The 21,590-nt window shown below is 33.8% G+C and overlaps 1 protein-coding gene across 1 annotated transcript in view; it reads left to right on the top strand.

Annotated features, from left to right (window-relative positions):
- LOC143226713 (cyclin-dependent kinase 20-like) overlaps nt 1-18,877 on the top strand; it is a 35,905-nt gene extending 17,028 nt beyond the window's left edge. The window contains 3 exon segments of the mRNA XM_076458076.1: nt 7,230-7,301; nt 7,835-7,990; nt 14,745-18,877. Of these exon segments, the coding sequence (XP_076314191.1) occupies nt 7,230-7,301; nt 7,835-7,990; nt 14,745-14,885 (369 nt within the window). The 3' untranslated portion in view covers nt 14,886-18,877.
- Nucleotides 18,878-21,590: the final 2,713 nt, after the last annotated feature.

The raw sequence follows: 21,590 nt of genomic DNA on the forward strand, positions 1-21,590 counted from the left end.
TTTCTTAGTGTTGGTAAGTTACTGATTTGATGTATATAATTTACTGGCGTGAATGACGGTAGACTGAATGCAGATCTTAGTATTCTGTTCTGTTGAACTTGGATTTTCTGGAGTGTGTTGTTTGACATATTGTATGTTACTTGACATCCATACTCTATTAGTGGACGGATGTAAGCCTTGTATATTTGGATAATGGTGTTTGGTGAACATTTCGATTGTCTACTGGTTAGGGTCATTAGGTGTGAAATCCATTTTCTAATTGATGAGTGTATATTGTTAACATGTTTTTTTCCATGTTAGTTTTGTGTTGAAAGTGATGCCAAGGAATGTGATGTTTTTGCTCATGTTAATGGTCGTATTTCCGAGTGATAATTTTATTTTTCCTAGATTGTTTCTTTGTTTTTTTAATTTCCTGTAGAAGGTGATTGCTTGTGTTTTAGTTGGATTTAACACAACTCTCCACTTGTTACTCCATGTTGAGACGTTGTTCAGTGATTCTTGTACGCGAGACACTCTATTTTGAGTGTCACACTTTTCTTTATAAAGATTAATGCCATCACTGAACAAGTCCCTCTCACTGTTGCAAACGGGCTCTATGTCGACGACTTTTACATCTCGTGTCAGTCGTCAAAAATGAGATATAATGAGCGGCAACTACAAACTGCCCTCAATCGTGTACTGAAGTGAACCACGGCAAACGGCTTTAATTTCTCTCTCTCTAAAATCGTTTGCATGTACTTTTTGCTGCCAATGGGGTATTCACCCTGATCCTGAACTCCGTATTGATGAAGTTTCTCTGCCAGTGATCCCTGAGACCAAGTTCTTGGGGCTTATCTTTGACTGTAAGCTGACCTTTATACCACAGTTAAAGCAGCTACGGGTCAAATGCACAAGAGCAATGAACATCCTCCGTGTCCTCTCTATAACCAGTTGGGGAGCTGATCGATGTTCTATGTTAAAGGTATATCGTGCTCTTATTCGATCGAAACTCGATTATGGATCAATGGTCTATGGCTCTGCCAGACCCCCGGCCTTAAAGATGCTGGACCCCATTCATCATCAAGGACTTCGACTCTGCACTGGGGCTTTCCGCACCTCCCCAGTTCAGAGCTTATATGTAGAATCTTGTGAACCTTCTCTGCACCTTTGCCATTTGCAACTATCTTTACTGTATTCTTCGAAACTTCGCTCCTTACCAAAGCATCCCACCTGGGGATGTGTTTTCCTTCCTCGGTGGGCCATACTTTTTCAGAATAGACAATCTGCCATTACTCCTTTTGACCTTTGCATCCAGGTGCAATTGGATGAATTGGGTCTGTCCTTGGATAACATTGTAGAATCCACTGGTCAGCCCATCCCAACACGACTTATTGCAGTCCCCAAATGTAACCTTTCTTTAAGACATCTGAGAAAGGCAGATACTCCAGATTGGAAGTATCGTCTTTCATTTACTGAACATCTTTCGAACAATCTTTCCATTCCAATTTATACGGATAATTCTAAATCAGGTGACTCTGTGGGCTCTGCCATGGTTTGTTGCAGTTCGGTGGTTGCACGCAGAATCCCTTCTACAGCTTCCGTATTCACTGCTGAACTGTACGCCATTTCTCTTGCCCTAGATCATATTGAATCTAATCAGTACTCCAACTGCACTATTTAAAAGCAACTGACTTGCTTAGTTCTGTACTGGCCCTGGAATTGCTTCACGTTGGCTCACACCCTGTTCTCGCTGATATTCAAGACCGACTGACCCATTTTTCATTAACATCTACTTTTATCTAGTTTTTCTGCATACCAAGCCACATTGGTGTTCGCGGGAATGAGCTTGCAGACACGGCAGCTAAATCTCTGTTCTGGCACTATCACCACTGTGCCTATTCCATACATGGACTATGGTCCTGTATTCAAGGCTCAGCTCCATGCTAGCTGGCAGTCAACTTTTATTTTCCAAATAAAACCCTATATTGGACTTTGGCCGTCTAGCTTCCGTAAAGTTAGGAAGGAGGAAGTTGTTCTAACTAGACTGTGCATTGGTCACAGTTTTTTAACTCATCGTTTTCTATTATATGGAACTGATGCACCAGTGTGTAGTCTGTGTAACAGTCAAATCACTGTAAGCCACATTTTACTTTCTTGCCATCATTATGACTCTCAACAACGGCACTATTTTAAACATGTTTTGTACCAAGGTTTGTCCACAACATTAGACAGTGTTATTGGTGATGGTGACACTATCCACCTTGATAAAGTATTTAGTTTTATAATGGCCATTAATCTTTTCAAAGTCATTTAAGTGTTTGATATTTATTCATTACACCTTTTTAATTGTGGTTCCCTTTTAAGAGTCTCATTCTCTCTAGTTCAATCTCAAATTGGAAAATGGCCAAAACATTAAATCACTCGACACCAGGACTGGAAAGGCCAACTTCAGGTGACTAACGCTGCTGTTTGAACTATCCATTTGAACTACCCATTAGTTGTCCTGGCGAGTTGTTATTACAATTTTGCTGCATGTCTTTTAACATTTTTATTACTTTACCTTTTGGTACTGGCCATAATGACACACAACCCAGATCCAGGACTGGAAAGACCAACTTCAGGTGACTTGCCTGTTAGTCTTCCTGGCGGGTTATGATCATTACCATTATGTTACAGAAAGTACTTTACAACTTCTCTTACTCTGCTTTCTCTCTTAACATTGTAGCTAGGTGTCAACATTGGTTTTATAGTTTTTCTGTTTTTCAATGCTGTTTTGTTTCACCTTCATTTCCTTTTATGAATTTTACTACATTGACTTTATTTTTCCCTTTTTACTGGACGTTTGGCACAGATAGCCTAACTGTTTTGTGCCATAAAACACTAAATCAACCAACCAACCAATCTTTCATATACTTTGTAGGTAAGACGTCAAAGCCAGAAGGAATCTTGGATTAAGTTTGCAACTGTCATATCTTTTACCATCAGTTCCAAAGTCATTTGGGACAAGATTTGAAAGGTCAGTGGGCAATATAATTCTGTCCTCCTCTTGGTGTTACTCTCTGATGGCCAGGAAGAGCACTGAACATCCTCTGTGTCCTCTCTTCCACCATTTGGGGAACAGATCAATGTTCTGTGCTAAAGCTATGTTGCACTCTTATTCAGACAAAACTCAACTATGAATCACTGGTCTATGGCCGTTCCAGGACCTAGGCCTTAAAGAAGCTGGACCCCATTCATCATCAATGACTTTGCCTCTGCACCGGAGCTTTCCGCACTTCTCCAGTTCATAGCTTATACACAGAGCCTCATGAACCTTCTTTACACCTCTGCTGTTTGCAACTGTCTATACAATATGTTTTGAAACTTCATTTCTTACCAAAGCATCCCACTTTGGATTGTGTTTTCCTTCCATGGTGGACCATACTTTTTCAGAACAGACGATCTGCCATTTCTCCTTTTGGCTTTTGTATTCATGTGCAGTTGGTTGAATTGGGTCTATCCTCGGATAACATTGCTGTATCCACTGGTCAGCCCATCCCTCCATGGCTTCTTACAGTTCCCAAATGTGACCTATCTTTAAGTCATCTAAGGAAAGCAAATCTTCCCAATTAGAAATACTATCTGTTATTTGCTGAACATCTTTCAAACCATCCTTCCATTCCTATTTATTCAGATGGTTCAAAATCAGGTGACTGTGTGGGCTCTGCCATGGTTTGTTTTGGTTCGGGGGTTGCAAGCGGAATCCCCTCTACAGCTTTCTGTGTTCACTGCTGAACTGGATGCCATTTCTCTTGCCCTGGATCACACAGACACTAAGCAGTACTCAAACTGCACTATTTATAATGACTCGCTTAGTTCTCTACTGGTCTGGAATCGCTTCACATTAGTTCACACCATGTTCTCGCCAATATTCCAAACTGACTGGCCCATTTCTCTTTAACATCTACTTCTATCCAGTTTTTGTGGATACCGGGCCACGTTGGTATTTGCGGGAATGAGGTCGCTGACACAGTAGCTAAATGTTATCTGCTCTGGCAATATCACTGCTGTGCCTGTTCCATTCATGGACTATGGTTCTGTATTCAAGGCTTGGCTCTGTTTTTCTAACTAGACCATGCATTGGCCACAGTTTTTTAACTCATTGTGTTCCTTTATCTGGGACTGATACACCAATGTGTTGTCTGTGTAACACTCAGGTTACAATAAGCCATATTTTACTGTCTTGCTGTTGCCATGACTGTCAACAATGGCACCATTTTAAACATGTTTTATCCCAAGGTTTATCCATAACATTAGACAGTGTTAATGGTGATGGTGACACTGTTCACCTTGGAAATGATTTTAGTTTTTTAAAGGCCATTAATCTTTTTAATGCTATTTAAGTTTTTTTAATTTTTACATTAGACCTTTTTTTAATGTAATTCTCTTTTAAGAATCAAAATTCATGTAGTTCAATTTGAAATTAGAAAGTGGCTGTAGCATTAAATAACTCGAAACCACGACTGGAAAGGCCAACTTCAGGTGACTAACGCTGCTATTTGAACTTACCATTTAGTCTTCCTGGTGAGTTATAATTAAAATTTTGCTACAAGTCTTTTAAAACTTTTATTACTTTATTTTTTTAAAATGGCCATAATGTTAAATAACTCTGAACCAGTGTTGGAATGGCAAACTTGGTGACTGACAGTGGTTTTTGTACTTACCTGCTAGTCTTCCTGGTTAGTTATGATAATTACAATTATGCTACAGAAAGTTCTTTACAACTTGTGTTACTGTATTTTTTCTCTTACTGCTGTAGACTAGATGTAAACATTGGTTTTAATGCTATTTTTGTGTTCCGTTCCCTTAACTTTTATGAATTTTACTTAATTTAAACTTTTTACTGGATGTTTGCAGCAAAAAGTCTAGATGCTTTCTGCCATAAAACACCAAACCAACCAACCAAACTTTGGGGCTGTGATGGAGTTATAAGAATGACTTTTCTGTAAGATAAGATTAATTGAAGAGTTGAAGTGGGTGCTTTACCTTCATGTGTAGATAGGTCTTTATAACCTTATGCAGAAATTATGAAAGACAGTTATAGAAAATATGCTTTGGCGATGCCATTTAGTTAGATTTGTTCTTGTTTGACTGTATGGTGTTAAATTAAACAGAGCCACACTTGTATGACATTTAAGGTAGCTATTAGCTGTTTTGATTTTCTTCTTCAGTTCCTTCTATAGAAATACCACTTCTTATTTAATCATGGTGTTTCTGAATTTCAATGTTGAATTTTTATTCAGAAGTTTGCCATACATGAACTGTTTCCCAAGAAATCAAATTTCTACCCAGAAGTTTTTGTTTTACTAGGATTTCATACAAAGGTTAATTGGCTAGAATGTTCATTGTTGCATGCAGTAGGTTCTTAATGTTGGTGTTGGTTGTTATCATATCTTTTTCTCCTTTACTACATTATTCTGTGAATTACTATGTTCCCATGCTAACTGAATCAAGTTTATTAAGAGTAGTACTTGCAAGATTTTATCGCTAAAATTTCGTTACTCTATTAATTGAGTTTTAATGAGTGAAGCAAGGTTTCTGCAGTTTTTATTTGTTGATTTATCATTTTTTATTTCATCTTAGGAATTCAGTCAGTGATTTCTGACTTCAAAGTTAAACATACTTATTTTTCATATACTTGTGTAAGTAAAGATAATATTGTTGGTTCTTTACAATTCATTGATGTTGGAATAATACAAGTTCCTTACTTTGCAGAAGAGAAATTGCTTCTTTGATGATATATTTAAAAACAAAAAACAAAAAAAACTTGCATGCAAATTAGAAGTATTGTTAACAATCCTAGCCATATTAACTGGGAAAGAAAACTAAATATATTCAGCAAGAAAGTTAAGCATTCAACAGACACTGTAATAAGAATCAACTGAAATATGGTGAGGAGATGCCATTCAGCAACAAAGTTAAACATCCAACAGCCACTGTGGTAAGAATCAACTGAAAGATGATGAGGAGATGCCATTCAGCAAGAAAGTTAAATATCCAACAGCCACTGTGATAAGAATCAACTGAAAGATGGTGAGGAGATGCCATTCAGCAAGAAAGTTAAACATCCAACAGCCACTGTGATAAGAATCAACTGAAAGATGGTGAGGATATGCCATTCAGCAAGAAAGTTAAACATCCAACAGCTACTGTGATAAGAATCAACTGAAAGATGGTGAGGATATGCCATTCAGCAAGAATGTTAAACATCCAAAGGCCACTGTGATAAGAATCAACTGAAAGATGGTGAGGATATGCCATTCAGCAAGAAAGTTAAACATCCATCAGCTACTGTGATAAGAATCAACTGAAAGATGATGAGGAGATGCCATTCAGCAAGAAAGTTAAACATCCAACAGCCACTGTGATAAGAATCAACTGAAAGATGGTGAGGATATGCCATTCAGCAAGAAAGTTAAACATCCAACAGCCACTGTGATAAGAATCAACTGAAAGATGGTGAGGATATGCCATTCAGCAAGAAAGTTAAACATCCATCAGCTACTGTGATAAGAATCAACTGAAAGATGGTGAGGATATGCCATTCAGTAAGAATGTTAAACATCCAAAGGCCACTGTGATAAGAATCAACTGAAAGATGGTGAGGATATGCCATTCAGCAAGAAAGTTAAACATCCATCAGCTACTGTGATAAGAATCAACTGAAAGATGGTGAGGATATGCCATTCAGTAAGAATGTTAAACATCCAAAGGCCATTGTGATAAGAATCAACTGAAAGATGGTGAGGATATGCCATTCAGCAAGAAAGTTAAACATCCAAAGGTCACTGTGATAAGAACCTTCTGAAAGATGGTGTGAAAATGTCACTCAGTGAGATTGGTAGACAGTTCATTGGCCACTGTGATAAGCATGTCCATGAAGATGTCATTTAGCATGAAAGTTAATCTTTCACTGACTGCTGTGATAAAAACTACCTACTAGCAATTTTCTGGAACTTGCAAGAGATGTTTCATACTAAATCTTGTGTTAATCAGCCATATCTTTTAATAAAATTGTTCTTTAGCTGTTTAACAGGTCAGATGATTCAGATGCCGAAATTTGAATCACACATCCACTGTAATCTGCTGTTAATGGCACTTTGATAGTGTCTTGCACAGTAAGACATTATTTTAGAGTACTTTGTGTACAAGATATTCTAAGGAAATTAATATATTGATTTAGGCTAGAATGATTTATATTGTCTCTCCAGGGTGATAATGATATTGAACAACTGTCACTTGTCCTCCGAGCATTGGGAACACCTGATGAACAAAGTTGGCCTGTAAGTAAAGGTTTTTTGTTTTATTATTATCTGATATTTATTTAAGCAACAATTAATTTATTTGATGATGTAACTCATAAATAAATCACTAAAAAACCTCTTTAGTTTAAACAGTAACTAAGTGTGCATTTGTGTTCTTGATGCATATAATTAAATACATATTTGCAAAAAGGTATTTAGAAATGCTTTTTAAGAGAAATAAACATTTTATGACTGCACAGATTGTTTGTTTTTCTCAACATTTATTATGAGATGATACACTTAAGTGAAAGTTACACTACTTATGTATGAGATGGTTTGTACATCACATTGAATCTAACCCTTATAATTATGTGCTATTTGAAAAGGTTTTGTGAAAAATAATTTGACCTTTTATAGTTTTATAAATGTATTTAAATTGTCAGACATTTCCTAAAACCAGCATAAAAATATTTAATCATAAACATCTGTCAGTTTATAGAATAGTTTATCTACCACATGTTAAGGTGTGATTGAAATATGACAAAGTTGTCCATTCCTCACTGTCTGTCCAGGGTGTTACAGAGTTGCCAGATTACAAGAAGATTTCCTTCCCAGAGTATTCTGCAATACCATTAGAACAACTGGTTCCTGATGTGTCTAATATCGCTCGGGACTTTCTGAGTAAATTCTTGGTGTATGATTCTGATAAAAGAATTCAGGCTGCTGAAGTAAGTTGATAAGTTAGTACTTGTCTTTATGTTGCAAGTTTAAAGTTCACTGTTAAAATGGTCTGTGTGTCTTAATGTGTTTTCAGTATTCTTGGCTATGTAACGCAGCTATAGTGTTTGTTACTTATTGTCTTGATATTTGAGTGTATTATCACTATTCTTGTACATTTAATAGAGATACATTTGTTATTGTTGTATTGTTATACATATTTTAACATACTAAGGTGTTGTCGGTATTCTCGTGTATGTAATAGAGCTACAGTGACTCACGTTAGCTGCTACAACTCTAATACTTTAATTTTAATTGGCTTAGAATAGTCGTTAAACATGCAATGCTATATTTAAAAACTACATTATAGTATTATATAGACATTCAATATTTGTAACTGAGAAACTATGACAATGTGTCAATGTTTAAAACTACAAATTTAGTTAGTTATTAGCAAATTTAGAATGGCGAGAAGAGATTTAACAAATTTGAATGTGTCCTAAACTGCATGTCATCACAGAAGAGCTGTTATATTGATCAAAGATAGCAATAGTTCGGTTCTGAATTCACTTTCACTTGTAAACGTATCTCAGTTTAGCCAATGAAACTCAGTTCTATTGTCAACATTTAGCAAACAGAACCTTGGTAGACAAACTGAATTTCTTTCTTCAAAGGCACCCTTAGGAAGAAACATTATAACAACAAACATTTGGTGAAATTTGTATTAAATCCAACAAAAGACTTAAAAAAAAAAAAAAGTGAAAGGGTGCAGTGAGCAAAAGGTAGGTAAGTGTATTTACATATATAAAGACTCGCACACATACATATGGCACTGAATTCACAAAGAAATATACTGTTACTTGCCATTTGAATTACAAAACACAATGTTTTAGGTAAACATATATGTTCATTTTGTACTCACTTCTCAAATTGACAATGACATCTGTATCAGCAATTACCCCTACTTTATAGTCACTATACTAAAGCATTGCCAGTGTAAGCATGTGTTTCTATGGAGGTTGCAAGCATCTATGCAGAATGAAGGGAAAATGGTTGACCCCAAAAGAGTTATTAGTGTATTAAGACACATTCAACAATTGAATTAGGCTTAGCTTACATTAAAGTTGTCATTGATTTTGTATGCACATATAAGTTATTGCCCAAGGCCTAACTTAATGATATGTACTTTTAACCAATTTCAAGTTACTTTAGAACTTTAGGTTTGGTTATTTGGTAATTAAGAGAACTAATTTTGTTGCCTTTATTTCTAAGTACTAACTTAACCTCAATTAAATGTTTTTATGTACAGTATTATCTGTTTGGTGATTGTTCTTATTTTATTTTTAATAAATTTCTGTTAGAAGTTGCTAGGATGATTTTTTATACAGATTCTACAGTTTTATGGAATGATTGAGATGAACAGTGAGTTGTGGTAGGATTATTATGTTCTGATATCTGACAATGTTTCGATCAGTGAATTCTCCAGCCACTGTTAGGTGTAACATATTATTATGTTCTGATATCTGACAATGTTTCGATCAGTGAATTCTCCAGCCACTGTTAGGTGTAACATATTATTATGTTCTGATATCTGACAATGTTTCGATCAGTGAATTCTCCAGCCACTGTTAGGTGTAACATATTATTATGTTCTGATATCTGACAATGTTTCGATCAGTGAATTCTCCAGCCACTGTTAGGTGTAACATATTATTATGTTCTGATATCTGACAATGTTTCGATCAGTGAATTCTCCAGCCACTGTTAGGTGTAACATATTATTATGTTCTGATATCTGACAATGTTTGATCAGTGAATTCTCCAGCCACTGTTAGGTGTAACATATTATTATGTTCTGATATCTGACAATGTTTCGATCAGTGAATTCTCCAGCCACTGTTAGGTGTAACATATTATTATGTTCTGATATCTGACAATGTTTCGATCAGTGAATTCTCCAGCCACTGTTAGGTGTAACATATTATTATGTTCTGATATCTGACAATGTTTCGATCAGTGAATTCTCCAGCCACTGTTAGGTGTAACATATTATTATGTTCTGATATCTGACAATGTTTCGATCAGTGAATTCTCCAGCCACTGTTAGGTGTAACATATTATTATGTTCTGATATCTGACAATGTTTCGATCAGTGAATTCTCCAGCCACTGTTAGGTGTAACATATTATTATGTTCTGATATCTGACAATGTTTCGATCAGTGAATTCTCCAGCCACTGTTAGGTGTAACATATTATTATGTTCTGATATCTGACAATGTTTCGATCAGTGAATTCTCCAGCCACTGTTAGGTGTAACATATTATTATGTTCTGATATCTGACAATGTTTCGATCAGTGAATTCTCCAGCCACTGTTAGGTGTAACATATTATTATGTTCTGATATCTGACAATGTTTCGATCAGTGAATTCTCCAGCCACTGTTAGGTGTAACATATTATTATGTTCTGATATCTGACAATGTTTCGATCAGTGAATTCTCCAGCCACTGTTAGGTGTAACATATTATTATGTTCTGATATCTGACAATGTTTCGATCAGTGAATTCTCCAGCCACTGTTAGGTGTAACATATTATTATGTTCTGATATCTGACAATGTTTCAATCAGTGAATTCTCCAGCCACTGTTAGGTGTAACATATTATTATGTTCTGATATCTGACAATGTTTCGATCAGTGAATTCTCCAGCCACTGTTAGGTGTAACATATTATTATGTTCTGATATCTGACAATGTTTCGATCAGTGAATTCTCCAGCCACTGTTAGGTGTAACATATTATTATGTTCTGATATCTGACAATGTTTCGATCAGTGAATTCTCCAGCCACTGTTAGGTGTAACATATTATTATGTTCTGATATCTGACAATGTTTCGATCAGTGAATTCTCCAGCCACTGTTAGGTGTAACATATTATTATGTTCTGATATCTGACAATGTTTCGATCAGTGAATTCTCCAGCCACTGTTAGGTGTAACATATTATTATGTTCTGATATCTGACAATGTTTCGATCAGTGAATTCTCCAGCCACTGTTAGGTGTAACATATTATTATGTTCTGATATCTGACAATGTTTCGATCAGTGAATTCTCCAGCCACTGTTAGGTGTAACATATTATTATGTTCTGATATCTGACAATGTTTCGATCAGTGAATTCTCCAGCCACTGTTAGGTGTAACATATTATTATGTTCTGATATCTGACAATGTTTCGATCAGTGAATTCTCCAGCCACTGTTAGGTGTAACATATTATTATGTTCTGATATCTGACAATGTTTCGATCAGTGAATTCTCCAGCCACTGTTAGGTGTAACATATTATTATGTTCTGATATCTGACAATGTTTCGATCAGTGAATTCTCCAGCCACTGTTAGGTGTAACATATTATTATGTTCTGATATCTGACAATGTTTCGATCAGTGAATTCTCCAGCCACTGTTAGGTGTAACATATTATTATGTTCTGATATCTGACAATGTTTCGATCAGTGAATTCTCCAGCCACTGTTAGGTGTAACATATTATTATGTTCTGATATCTGACAATGTTTCGATCAGTGAATTCTCCAGCCACTGTTAGGTGTAACATATTATTATGTTCTGATATCTGACAATGTTTCGATCAGTGAATTCTCCAGCCACTGTTAGGTGTAACATATTATTATGTTCTGATATCTGACAATGTTTCGATCAGTGAATTCTCCAGCCACTGTTAGGTGTAACATATTATTATGTTCTGATATCTGACAATGTTTCGATCAGTGAATTCTCCAGCCACTGTTAGGTGTAACATATTATTATGTTCTGATATCTGACAATGTTTCGATCAGTGAATTCTCCAGCCACTGTTAGGTGTAACATATTATTATGTTCTGATATCTGACAATGTTTCGATCAGTGAATTCTCCAGCCACTGTTAGGTGTAACATATTATTATGTTCTGATATCTGACAATGTTTGATCAGTGAATTCTCCAGCCACTGTTAGGTGTAACATATTATTATGTTCTGATATCTGACAATGTTTCGATCAGTGAATTCTCCAGCCACTGTTAGGTGTAACATATTATTATGTTCTGATATCTGACAATGTTTCGATCAGTGAATTCTCCAGCCACTGTTAGGTGTAACATATTATTATGTTCTGATATCTGACAATGTTTCGATCAGTGAATTCTCCAGCCACTGTTAGGTGTAACATATTATTATGTTCTGATATCTGACAATGTTTGATCAGTGAATTCTCCAGCCACTGTTAGGTGTAACATATTATTATGTTCTGATATCTGACAATGTTTCGATCAGTGAATTCTCCAGCCACTGTTAGGTGTAACATCAGACTTTCTGTTTGTATGTGTCACAAACCAGACAGCTTTTGTGGAATTACCAGGGTCCAAACTACTGACCCTAGGATCATAAGGTTGTTGTTTGTGACACATACAAAAAAGAAGAAAAACAAGGGATATTACATCTAGCGATAACTGAAGAATTCATTTGTTTAAATTTATGAAAATAATATGTAATAAAGAGACAAGAATAATAGTCCAAACAATTATACCATTAGCAGCTTCTCCTGCACATTTATTTTATTAATTCTAACTTTGATTTTTTTTTACAGTGTAGGTTATGCAGAATTTATACACTTCTTTTTTTAAAACTTTGAAAGGTTGCCTTAACTCTTCTTAATACTAGCACCACTCTTCAGTCTCTAATAATTATAACTCTTCATGCCAAAGCTGAGACATACAGGAGCTTATTAAAGCAACTTACTTGCTAGCTATAGATGAACAGTTGCTATTGGTATTCAAAACTCTTGTTAAAGTGTACACATAATATGGAGTACATCTGATTTCAAATTGCAGTAATGGCAATAGAGCAAAGTAATTTATTAATGTTACTGCAGAAGTCATTCATGAGAAAGTGGCAAAGGTATTATATCCATTTTTAATTCAGCATATAGTAAACTGAATTAGTTTATGCAATTGTGCCAGTTTATTATGTTTAATGACAATATCACAGTTTTTTCATCAAAGGTAAACATAAAAAAATATAGCCTGAGCACAGAGGGTGTAACAAATGAAAGAATATATTAAGCCCATATGTTATTGATTTCATTTTCAGGTATACCATTGAATAATGAAACATAATTATAGTGTTCTATATGTCATAGTGCTCCAGGGTCACTCCATGTCAAATCATCCAAGGGGCTGCAGGTGACCCCCACAGAATGCCTTGAAAAAATTCACATGTGCTCATCTACCCATATAATGAAAAACTACCAAATATTAGATCAATATCTCTAATAGTTTCTGGTTTACAGCCCTGTAAAATTTAGTTAATTTTATGTTATTTTTGGCAAATTCATTTTCAGACAACTTTGGCTGCTTAAAGCTGCAAGAGTAATGGTGGTAGAAGGCTGAAATTTGCTACACTGACTGAATGAATCTCACAGAATTCCAAAATGGTCTCAAACCAAGTTTATCTCTCTTAGGATTTGTATAGTGAGGCTGTAAAATCACCTGACAACCCAAAATCATAAAAAACATTGGTTTATTTAATAAGCCATAGCTCTAAGACTTAATATGACACAAAGCTGATTTTTTTTTCTAATTTCCTATAACATATCAGTTGATAAATCAGCAATTGTTGTAATTAAAAATCTGTTAGATCTCCTGCAAACAAATCTAGCTGCATGCAAATTTTTATGATTTAGCTAAAAATAGCCCTACTTCAGGCCACAGTTTGACCATGTCACCAGTTATTCAGCCTTTTCAGGTTTTACCATATATTCTTACATCTCTGAATATGATTTACAAAAACAATCAGGATGGTGTTCAACCTACCTTTTGAGTTATAAATTTTTTAAAGCATCCTTTGACCATATATTGTTTACTTGAGGGGGTCACCTGGAAAATTTCCCAAAATCTGGATGATTTGACATGGAATGACCCTCGGTTATTAAAGTGTTTTGGACACATAATTCAAACCCTCTCTGGATAATTAAAATTCATATATGCATCAGTCTTATCTTTAGTTTCCATGAAACTAGCCTTCAGTATAATACTTCTTGCTAAGTTATTTTATGAAACCTTACAGTCTTGCCACAAAATGACATGTTCAAAACTTGGATCCTGCAAACTAGTTCATTTAGTGTAAAAAGTTTAAGGTTATGAAAAACCAGAGTTATTGTCTGTGATTCTTAAGGCTGAGTAACGTTGCTGTAATCAGTAATTTTAATGTGGTTGGAGGCAGAATAAGGCAGTTCATTATGAGAGTCAGTTGTTTATTTTACTTTAGTTTTTAGCTGCAAACATAATAGGCCTTGTAGAAAAATTTAGCCCCAGGCCTGTCTAACCCTTACTTTGTCTTTGCCACTTGTTCTATAGTGATATATTGAGTGATGACTAGGTAGAAAGTGTTAGTGCCTTTCTGAATTATGAATTGGGTGAATATATTTTAAGTTTGTGAAAAACCTATTACACTGTTATGTTTGTTTGCTTTAGTGGTAACAGAACTGTGGTGATAGTTTTGTAAAATACAGCTGTTTCATGGTGTACTACATTTTTGTTTTCACACATATGTGGATTTTAACTGTATAAAGCACTCTTGTTTATTAACATAGTAGGTGTAATACTTGTAATGAATAAATATAAAATATTTACCTTTATTACCGCTGCTCTAAATGTTCTTATCTAACCGACTCTGTTTTTGTTCCAAGTGATGTATATTCATGTATTTAACAGGCACTGGAACATGAGTACTTTTATTCCCTACCTCTTCAGAGTTGTCCTTGTGATCTTCCAAAACCTAAAGTGGGAAAACATGGATTGTGTCCCAATATTCCTAGTCCAGAGCTTCATATACCAGTTTCAAATTTTGGTTAAACTACTGACATGGAGCCATCTTGACTGTCAAGTATGTGACATTGTCAGTGTAATATACAAGTGGTGTGAAACCAGACATCACAGTTCAATATATCATGTGTAAAATACCATCTCCGTCTAGTCATATAACACACCTTCACAGTCAAGTGCTTTGTCCACTTGAATGGAACCCAAACAGGACCATAGTGAGGGTAGAACTGTGTAGTAATTACAAAATAAGCCATTCAGATCTTGGCCATTAAACTTCAGTTTCATTTGATGTCAAGGAAACCTTTCTAGTCTTACTTCAAGCATACTTAATGATGTGTATAAATCTTAGAAATACATTTATATGTTGTAACATGCTTTATTGTTGACAGGTTATTTAAATTATATGACAAATATAATGCAAGATTCAATACATGTAACAATAACATATCAATTATTTGTTCCTTATTGTAACATGCTTTATTGTTGACAGGTTATTTAAATTATATGACAAATATAATGCAAGATTCAATACATGTAACAATAACATATCAATTATTTGTTCCTTATTGTAACATGCTTTATTGTTGACAGGTTATTTAAATTATATGACAAATATAATGCAAGATTCAATACATGTAACAATAACATATCAATTATTTGTTCCTTATTGTAACATGCTTTATTGTTGACAGGTTATTTAAATTATATGACAAATATAATGCAAGATTCAATACATGTAACAATAACATATCAATTATTTGTTCCTTATTGTAACATGCTTTATTGTTGACAGGTTATTTAAATTATATGACAAATATAATGCAAGATTCAATACATGTAACAATAACATATCAATTATTTGTTCCTTATTGTAACATGCTTTATTGTTGACAGGTTATTTAAATTATATGACAAATATAATGCAAGATTCAATACATGTAACAATAACATATCAATTATTTGTTCCTTATTGTAACATGCTTTATTGTTGACAGGTTATTTAAATTATATGACAAATATAATGCAAGATTCAATACATGTAACAATAACATATCAATTATTTGTTCCTTATTGTAACATGCTTTATTGTTGACAGGTTATTTAAATTATATGACAAATAATGCAAGATTCAATACATGTAACAATAACATATCAATTATTTGTTCCTTATTGTAACATGTTTTATTGTTGACAGGTTATTTAAATTATATGACAAATATAATGCAAGATTCAATACATGTAACAATAACATATCAATTATTTGTTCCTTATTGTAACATGTTTTATTGTTGACAGGTTATTTAAATTATATGACAAATATAATGCAAGATTCAATACATGTAACAATAACATATCAATTATTTGTTCCTTATTGTAACATGCTTTATTGTTGACAGGTTATTTAAATTATATGACAAATAATGCAAGATTCAATACATGTAACAATAACATATCAATTATTTCTTCCTTGGCATTTGTTACAAGTTGCTGTCATTTCTATACAGTTGTGGGCCTAAGTTCATAAACATGCTAGCTGATGGTACCACAACTAATGGATAAACTTACATTCACTGAAAATCAACTGAGTAACTGAATATATCCCATAACTACCACTAATCTGAAAACAACCATATAGCATGCTTGGTCTCACAGAAATAATAAAACAACAGCTTCATGCAGTAGATTCCATATTGCAGAAAGTGTTAACTCTTGACTGAAACATAAACCTCTTAATGTTCATCAGTGATTTGACTCATACGAACAAAACATCTGCTATTAAATATTCCAAATGTAAGAACAATTGTGGGAATGACTACTGAATCTCGTTAATAAAGTATGTATTTATGCATGTATTTGTTCTTTCTTCCATTGTTACTTATATGTTAGGTCTCTTCCTTACTCTTTCATTTTCTTTCAAATGTAGAGATTATCCTTTTCAAAATATGAACCAAGTTTATTTAGCTGGACCGTGTTTAAGAAATTTATTTTCTCATTTAGGTGTAGCTTAAATATTAATTGTGGACGTGTGCAGTTAGGAAAAGACTTGTGTACCTTAAGTCTTGTGATAGGGTGGAAATTTAAAATAAACTCTAGAATGAACAATGTATACAATAAACTGATCGAGCAGTCTAACCTAGTCAGAGTCAATACTGTTTAAATGTGTCTTAATTTATCTGTGAATTCTGTGTTTTTGCTGTTTTGAATATTACAATTACAACTTTAATAATCTAGGTTTTAGCTTCCAGTTAGTGTTTGTTGGTGGAAAGGTTCTCTCTTTTAATCCAGTCAAGCTTGTGTATTCCACCAGGAATTAGCTTAATAAAGTTCTCACGGTAATTGTAAGTTAACTCTGTGTTATGTGGTAAAGTCATTGGGCATTCAGTTGCTTGCTTTGGAAATTTCACAATAGTAGGTAAACAGGTTTAAACCTTGTAAAGTGAACCCAAGATGCACTCCAAGTAGTTTAGGAAGTCTTGTGTTGTTAAGCCTTTAAGTGTAACAGCTTGTGGTTCAGGATCTGTACAGTAGTGGGGAGTTGTACGTGTAATTCATAAATTGGACATTTTCTTATCAAGGTCAAAGAGGTTACTCATGATGTTGCAACAACACTGGAGATTCTTATATTAGCTGGATTTAAATGTGTTTATATGATAAGAAAGGAAAAAATCACAGTTCAGCAAAACTAACCAGAGCTAAAAAATATGTCAGGTGAGAAATCATGAAATCAAAAGTATTTTGAAGAATAACATTAAGAAAAGTTTTTAATGTCATCAGAAACCACAAAGAATGTAACATCTGGACATTTTACTATATATTTCATAGATGTGTACTTTAAAGAAAACAATTCACTAGTAGTAGTAAACATTTATTTTTATTGACAAGTACAGATATATATTATTAATTTGTTTAGAAGACTGGTCGTGCTTTCAGTGATTAAAATACACAGTCTGACTTGGTGAACATACAAGTAATGAGCAAGATGCAAGTAGCTGCCTCATTTTAAGGGTTTAATATATTTCAACTAAGCATATCACCTGGTGTCCAAAGTTTTCATTACCCACAACACTATATATACAATGGAGTCTTATTCCTCAGAATGTTGAAGGTACATTGTTAACTTTAAGCTGTTTTTATTCTGTTAATGGACTATTATTAGATATACAATGTGTTTACACAGTTATGTAAGGGCTAACCATAGTAACTTTAAAACTTTCCAACCAATAACACACATCAAAAGTTCATACTGCTATTTATACAGGTTATAACAGTTACTCGAAATATGAACCGACAAAAATAGTGTTTACTTACTGAGCAAAATATGACATGTACAGCTATATGCTCAAGCTGTATTGTCTAACATTCAGATAATGTTCTCTGTACTACAGGTGAAACATGAGTGATATATTTAACACTGTATTTACACACTACACTCAATAATGTAATACATCATGGATACATAACTGACCAATAAAGATTTATTAGTAAACTAACATAAGACAACACTGAAAACTACTGAATTAAGTTCTTTTCACATAGCATTCTGGAATGAGTATTGGAGGACCGAAACCAATACTGTAAGAGTTCAGGTTTTAAATTGCACACTTTTTACATTATTTGCTACTACTGGTTTAAGATTTTTAAACATTCACAGTATTTTTATGACTAGTATATTGTTTCATTCGTTTTATTTCAATCATTCATATTTAAATGCATAAGTAATTATTGCAGGTCTGTTTCATAGTTTATAGCATAACGTATCTATTAACATCTGATAAACATTTCGTTTTTTACAGCTGTGTTACATTAGCAAAATGTACCACACAGCCTAAATTAGGGTACTGTGTTAATTATGTAATAACACACCAAATCTTATGCATCATGCTCTGTGAAGAGAAAAGTTTATGTAAAACAAATTAAAGCTACGCAGGCCTATGTGAAAAATGTTCTTTAAAAAGTAATGTCAGGTCTGAATTAGCGTGTATTAGAAGCTATAAAATTAAATGTTATTAGTTCAACTAGAATTATGTTAGAGTTCATTTGTACAGAATTCTATAGTAACAGAGCCTCACTATGCACTAAAGGTACTCACTAACCTTCAACCATAAATAAAACTACATTCATTGGCCTTACTTGTGACTTACAAACTAATACGTTTTTATATTCACATGTCAAACAAAACTGTAGGAAGAATTATTATGATAGTAAGTTGGAAATATATCCAAAAGAGTTGTGCACACATACAAAGAATAAATAAACACTATAATATCACCTTATGATGAAACATTATTAGGGAAGCAAATGTTCTGCCTTAATAAAAACATTTGTTCAAAATATTGCTCAGTAAGTCTTGTGGAGATGTTATTGTATTCTATTCCCGAGTTTTAAATTGCCTCTGTATGTTATACTTGTAAAACTACATACAGGCATAGATGCATAACTCTCAGCATGTTGTAGCATTCAACTTAAAAACAAGATATACTTTCAGTTGTATTGAGTTTTAAAATGATTATCTGGTTTCCAAAATATCAAAGTACCAGTCAATGAGTCAGTGGTGATATGAGGATTCACTTAACCATGGGCAATGCCCTTTTCTGGTGGCCCTAACAGTTAAAATATCAGAGACCAGCCCCAGATGGTGCCCCTCTGCACAAGATCTGGGGATAATTTTCCCTCCCAATCCCCATTTACACCATCACTGCAATAAACCATCTATTTAAATTCCTCATCTCATTGTTATTTCATGGTCAAGTTAAAAGGTTCACACAAGTGCATGATACCAAAAATAAAATCTTTTTTATAAATGTAATGGTTACCATTAAAAATATAATAATTTGTATTACATGCTTTGTCATTAGAAATACAACTATTACTGTTTCCACAGATTATAAAGAAATCACTTCCAGAAAACAAAACTGATGCAAGACAGACATGAATACATTTTGTTTGAAAACAACCATTAATAAAATATAGTGAATCGTAAGCAACACTTATAGTTCTGTAACAAATTACTTCAAATATTTAGTCAATGTTAACTGTAATTACATATTCTACAAATTTACAACACACTTTAAACAATTTGAGTAGTTTTTCAAAAATGAGCTCCAAGGACCCCACATACCTTAAGATTTGGGGTCTTCAAGCAAGAGTTTAATGTGAGCTCCAAGGACCCCACATACCTTAAGATTTGGGGTCTTCAAGCAAGAGTTTAATGTGCAGAATGTCCAATCATAAGGTGAAAGTTTTCCACAAATTTATGATCAGTACATATTTAAAAACAAAATGTTATCTGTTGTTAGCCAAATGAACTGCTTTCTATTGGAAATGTTTTTATTCTACATCAGATGAATGATTACAACTGTTGTCGAAAATTACTAACATTTTATAAAATACACCTACTGTAACTACAGGTGAAAGATACAGTGTGGTGCATACCTGTCTGCAGCACAATTCCAGAAAATAAGTCTTGTTTTACTTGCTTATTTTTGGCTTGAAATGGCATTTAGGCTGATACTGTCTTCCTGCTACCACGGTCTTCCTAAAAAGGCACATTCTATCTTCTAGTTTTTATTTTCAACTCTCTTTGCTATGAATTGAGACTAACAAAATGTTTTTATTAAATTAAATAACTTGAGGAGTGAATACAAATTACAGTGTTTGAGGTTGATACATAATGGACTAATGTATCTTGGCTCTTTAGTGTTGACTACTCAAAGTGTTAAACAATTATAAACTTACGACATCACACTCAGGCTGATTACACAGATTTAGGTTTGTGAGAAAAATAGTTTGGATTTTGGTTTGTTCAAACTAATAACAGATATTTTCTAACTTTCACAATTATAGTAGTACAAAAACGTGAAACGTAACACTGTAATTTTCATTTTTCAATACAGTAACTCATCACAGCAATACGTGGGTACACTTCAGTTCTTGTCTTCATATCAAAACAAATTTTAATTGAAATGTTAGTTCTACTGTAATTGTTTTATGAAGATATCTCTCTTTTTACCTGATTCCAACACTAAAATTAAGTTAATTAGAACAAACATTTAGACTGGCCTCAAAACATCAGAAAAATCTTTGATTTTAAAGATAAGTTTATAGTGAGAGAATGAAATAAACACATTGTGACAGATTCTCGATGTATAAGGCACAAACACCAGGTTAACATCAGCAGGGGGCTGGAAACATGTTTCATGAACAAGTTCTACATTATGTGGTATAAGAAAACTAGAGTTATACAGTAATACCACTAAGTAAATGAGTACTTTGATTTCAGTAAGGTCTCATCTGATAAGAACAATGTTCTACCTATCTAATAGTTTCTTTAATCACTAAACAACAGGAATGTTGCAGACAGCAGTATCAGTTGATGATGGCTGCCATTTAAGGGTTAAGATGTTAACATTATTGTATTAACTCTACAAACCCAACTTTCTCTGTCCTTACAGAACGTTATTGTTACCATGCCAGTGATTTTACTTACACAAAGTTATTATTGTATCCTAACAACCATTTCTAAGTATTTGTAGAATAATACTGTATCATCCTAATAACATTCTCTTTACTTGTAACACATTATTATTGCATCTTCCTTGTAACCTTGTCTTCAGTTCTAACACATTATTACACAAGCAGTAAATTTAAGAAAGCTTGAAAGATATGAACGATAAGGGCTAGCTTTAATTATTTATTTAATAGTTTTAGTTTGGCTAAGAAGATGAAACAGCCAAA

Source organism: Tachypleus tridentatus, chromosome 9 (genome assembly GCF_004210375.1).
Source record: "Tachypleus tridentatus isolate NWPU-2018 chromosome 9, ASM421037v1, whole genome shotgun sequence".
NCBI classification, from domain to species: domain Eukaryota; kingdom Metazoa; phylum Arthropoda; class Merostomata; order Xiphosura; family Limulidae; genus Tachypleus; species Tachypleus tridentatus.